This window comes from Eucalyptus grandis, chromosome 9, assembly GCF_016545825.1.
Source record: "Eucalyptus grandis isolate ANBG69807.140 chromosome 9, ASM1654582v1, whole genome shotgun sequence".
Classification (NCBI taxonomy): Eukaryota; Viridiplantae; Streptophyta; class Magnoliopsida; order Myrtales; family Myrtaceae; genus Eucalyptus; species Eucalyptus grandis.
The window spans coordinates 16,746,958-16,752,026 of NC_052620.1; the positions used below are offsets into that span (position 1 = coordinate 16,746,958).

The window sequence follows — 5,069 nt, forward strand, 5'->3', positions numbered from 1 at the left end:
TCAGGCCTTCAATGAACTTTTCTTATTTTCATATGACCAAAGTTTGGCAAACAAACTATGGGCTAGCTGCACTGAATTGCAACAATTGGACTTGGGACATTCCATACACAATGATAGATTTCAGACGTGAAATTATGTACAACCATCAGTTTCCAGAGCCTACATTAGACTGAGAAAACCATAACATAAGTATTTACGATAGAACAGGCAACTTGAAAGAAATGTACGAACATATGCATCTTGGAAGTGTACAATTGTATAATCATACCTCGTCGATGTCATCAACATTGAGCCAATCATTTGATTCCTTAATCTCCAGATCACGATCGGTCACCTTCTCAGATTTAGCACCTTTCTTATCACCAAGATTCACCTCTTTGCTAGAGTCATCAGAGCTTCCACCTAACTGAACCCAGTCTCTCGAATCTTTTGTGGAAGAATCAGAGCCATAGGTAACTTTCTTATAAGTTGTGGGCATGTCTCCATCATCATCCTCGAGATCACTAAATGACACGTCCTCGTCATTCTCTATATGAACGGTGGTTCCTCTTGCATCAGCTCCTTCCAAAGTCTCCTCCTCCTTCAACCAATCATCAGCATCATCTTCAGACTTTTCATCCAAGACCCTTGAAGAGGATCCAGAATGTGAATGCTGATACTCTTTCTGATACATCGTTTTTTCCTCGACAACAGGTTTTTCAATAATTTGTATTTCAGTGACCTCCACCGGATGTTTCTCCGTCTCAGTGATAGCCACTGCTGCGGGTTCAGTTGCTCCAGCAACAGAGAGTTGAGAAGGTGCAGATTCAGATTGAGCACCTGAAGGCACGGATAAATGTTCTTCATGTGATGAATCCACAGAGTCTGTTCTTGAATCTCTTCCAGACCAGCCTGATTCAACTTTTGCATTGCCCCGGTTCTGTAACTCATGCATCAGCATTGCTCTTGCTTCCAATATCTGCAACCAAGGAAGGTGACACACGGCATCTCACACTCAATAGGAAAAATAAGATTGATGGAAATAATTTGCAAAACTGAAATCTCATGAAAAAGCAAAATTTCCATAAAATTTGGCATTTTCTTTTTTTCTTGGACAAATAAGAAGTGAGATTAAAGTACTCAAAATGGAGAAATCAATAACAGTACAATTGAACCACCAAGAATGCTCAACAGTCCAGGACCTATGGTTCAATGACGCGTATTGGATAGTCTGCATCTTACCCGGTCCATGAGGTTAGTTGGGTTATTTCGAATTCCGTTTGGACATTGTTCATATGGACATTGTTCATATATAACGTTCGAACAATGTCCAATTGTCAATTGTTAGTGTGGTGATTTCAAATGTCTGTGTCCATATGTGTTAAACGATCTTAAGTGGTTAATGCAAAAAGAAATCGCACAACTAGAGCAAAAAGAAATGCCTGACCAAACACCCACTTGTTTTAGCAAAATTTAGCTAGCAACTTGCTCTTTCTGCAAACGTATCAAATCCAAGTATATGCATACAGTCAGCAGAAGTCGCATCTCTTGCACAAAATCTCCATATTGTCATAGTTTAAATTTGATCAACAGGCATTTTGTTAAAGAAAAGATGTACACAATGTTGTAGAGCTTTTCCTGCCACATCCCATTGAGCCTTTAAAGAATATAACTTGGGTAACAAAAAACATTAATGGAAGTACAAAAAGGATTGAATGCTGTAAATCTGTGGAGAACTAGAATGTTGAAATAACTAATTCTGGCTGGAAGACCATATGAAGGATAACATCTGAAATTAAAGGAATTGAGGCCACAAAAATATGAATCATCTCTATATTTAAGTTAAAACACACTCTATCTCACAACACTTGTTATTCTTCCAAAACTACTCTTCATTATATGATAAGAAAGACTAACAATCAAATCCCAACCACCACCCAAGCAACAATAAATAATAATCCTCACCCAATTTCTCCACTCAAAGAAAAACTACCCTTTTTCTTTTCTAAGGCAACTATTAATCTATTTTTTTCTTACATATATATTCGACTGCACACACCCATAGCACGTGCTCAACACTAATGACCTATATTAGTTATCATTTAACATGAATTAGCTACTAGGACCAGGTTGACATGCAATTTCATGACTACCCGATCCAGGAAGCGTCACATGCACCTATAATAAATAGACATTGTCGTAATGTCAAAGAACAATCACAATTATCATGTAATAGAGAAACTATATATACAAAAATTTGGGACCAATAATGACATACAGCATGGCAACCAATACATAGAAGTGGTGAGATATTTCCCTAAGAAAGCCAGATCATGATTGCAGATATAAATAGATGCTCACAAAAAGCAACCTCTGTGGCAGAGTGGGTGAACATTTTCACAAGAGATCATGCATAACTCTCTTTCTTCATAGGAGAGAACCATCAATCAATAAGTATTATGTACTTAACAAAATACTTTAATGCTTGAAAGTACTCACTTGTGGTGTTGAAAGTAGTTCGGCTTCTTGTTTGTTGAGTCTGGGATGCAAAAGAACAAAGTAAATCTTCCAGAAACAACCATCACTCATGTACTCTGAGCATAGTTCCATCCTAAGAGCAGCTAATCTTGGTGCAAGCCGTTCAATCGCTAAAGCGTGCTCTTCTTGCGCATCAGACAGTTCAAATTCTACAGAAGCAATTTAGGTAGTTTCACTAAAGCAGAACTCCTAAATATAAGCTTCTTTGAAAAAAAAAAAATATATCTAATTCAAATGGAGAGAATAACATATTTAGGTGGTATAAACTAAGTATATCAAATTAAAAACCAAACAAATTATTCTAGGAAACGTGCGCGCGCACGCGCGCTTGAGAGAGAGAGGAGAGAGAGAGAGAGAGAGAGAGAGAGAGAGCGAGAAGGGAGAATTTCCCACGGACTCTGCCTATATCAAACCAGTTACTGTCAAAGAAACATGGCTGCATCAACATAATGTTATGTCCATCATAAGTATAGAGGACCAAGGAGGCTAGTGATTCCAAACTAAATCAATCTACAATAAAGCCTTAACATGACCATATGCAGAAATTAGAAATCTGGCAAAAGAATGAAGACAACAAGTGCAGCAGATTGAAACAATTCACAACTGCAACAGAGATAGAGCCACAATATGACAAGCATAATGAAAATAAGAAATCAGACCGAAAATAACGGTTACCCCATTACTTGCCACATGTTTGTGTCTCCTCAAGCCCTACCTCAATTGATTATAGCCAAAGCAAGAAAAGAGTTAATCAAGTTCTCATGATTACTCACAAAATAAGATGATCCTCGTCCATACTCCAACAGAGCGCTTCTAATTTAAACAAACACTTCAAAAACACAGTTTTGAAAATCTTGTAAAACTACTCTCATCTGGATTGCTCCCATGGTAGGAGTTAATGCATACTAATGCATGCTATCATTGGCATCAATCATCTCGCAGTACTAGCTAAATGGGTTGTCAAAAGGCGTCTGGGCTACAAAACGATAGCAAACCGATTCCATTATAATGCTTTTCGACTTCCAATACTCTTTCCTGGTATCAACTTATAGACAGTGATCTTTAAAAAACATAAATGCTCTTTTTCTTACGCTGAAGAACAAATTGCCGTCCACCCTACAATGTTCTGGAGTCCAGATAGAGCCCAACTCATCCTAGTCATGACAACAAATTCAGTATCTACTACCTTTTCACTAGGAAAATGTAAAACAGCCATAAAATCGACAGAAACAAAAGCTCCAGCAAAACCCCACAAATGAAGATATAGCCAACGCGACAAACATAAATGACAACACAGTCAAATACCTAAATCAATCTCCACTGATTCGATTCGAATTGAGAGCAAGTCATACCCACCAAACAGCAATACAGCACTGATACAGGAACGACCGATTACGTGACCTACAATAACAAATTAACTCCATTGAATCAAACAGCAACTATACCATCAGAATAAGCATCTTCATTATCCGGTAGAGGGAAATCAAGCCAGGTCTCGGGATGCATCGCAATGTTCCTCGCAAAAGCCAAGACCTCCTCTGTCACTCCAACTGCATTTCCAACCAAACCCTCATCCACGGAATCCCCCTCCGGCCCCAGCTGCAGTAAATTGGAAGCGATCTTAGTGAACTCCCATACGGTCTTGTTGTTCGACAATTTGGAGATCCCGCTCCTGAACCTGCCGCTAATCTCCGCGAAATCGCTTCGTATCCCGGCGATCAGCGCCTCATCGTCGGGATCCTCCCGATCGGACGGCTCCTGCGGCGGAGGCGGCCCACCGGGCGGCGGCGGGGAGCTTGGATCGGGACCTCCGGCCTGCCGTGCCGGAGGGGGCGAGGAAGGATCAGGCGGAGGCGCGAGGAAGGAGGCGACGCCCCAGAGTTGCCGGGTCAGGGTCTTCTTGAGCTCGGAGAGGTCTTCTTTGACGCCTCTAGGGGACTCATTGGACGGGGAGGACGGCGAGCCCGATGGCCCGACGGCCGTCTTCGGTGGCGGAGAGGGATCGGGGCTGGTGGCGCCAGGGTTCCGATCGGATTCTTCGTCGCCGTCGTCGTCGTCGAGCTTGAGCGAATTGGCGATGGATCGAGCTAGCCACGACATGGCGGCGAGTTGGGGATGAGTCGGTGGCGGCGACGACGGCGACGACGGCGGCGACGACGGCGGCGATTGAGCTTGAGCCCTTGGTTTCACCGAGTTGCGGACTCAGCAAATCATGACTTGTGGGTTTCAGCTTGGAGTTTGACATTGGATGATGATATCATGATAGTTCCTTTGAAACGACGCCGCCTTCAGGTCTGATTTTTATGTTCCCGATTTCGTGCAAAATCCACGTCAAGCGGTATGTAAAATTAGGAAAAATCGCATAGATGATACCTAAACTTTTACTCAATATAAAATATAATATATAAAATTTCGATTTATTTAATAAAATTCATTAACTTTAGTCCAATGTGTAATGTCGTCTATAAATTTTTAATTTATTTAATACGATCCTTAAACTTTTAATAAAGATTTAATTTAATTATTAAACTATATGAATACATTCAATATTA

General features: G+C 40.8%; 1 protein-coding gene across 1 annotated transcript; it reads right to left on the reverse strand.

Annotated features, from left to right (window-relative positions):
* On the reverse strand, positions 1-4,754 carry LOC104418424. The gene is made up of 3 exons (XM_010029771.3): positions 3,963-4,754; positions 2,479-2,666; positions 1-958 (listed from the first exon to the last, which is right to left on the reverse strand). Exons 1-3 carry the CDS (start codon positions 4,615-4,617, stop codon positions 263-265), a joined length of 1,539 nt encoding a protein of 512 aa, XP_010028073.2. The 5' UTR covers positions 4,618-4,754; the 3' UTR covers positions 1-262.
* Between the last annotated feature and the right edge of the window lie 315 nt (positions 4,755-5,069).

Coding starts and splice junctions, on each gene's coding strand:
- LOC104418424 (XM_010029771.3), bottom strand. CDS start 4,617: ATGTCGTGGCTAGCTCGATCCATCGCCAATTCGCTCAAGCTCGACGAC. Junction 2,667..3,962: donor TGAAGATGCTTATTCTGATG/GTATAGTTGCTG, acceptor TTGCTTCTGTAG/AATTTGAACTGTCTGATGCG. Junction 959..2,478: donor AACTACTTTCAACACCACAA/GTGAGTACTTTC, acceptor CCTTGGTTGCAG/ATATTGGAAGCAAGAGCAAT.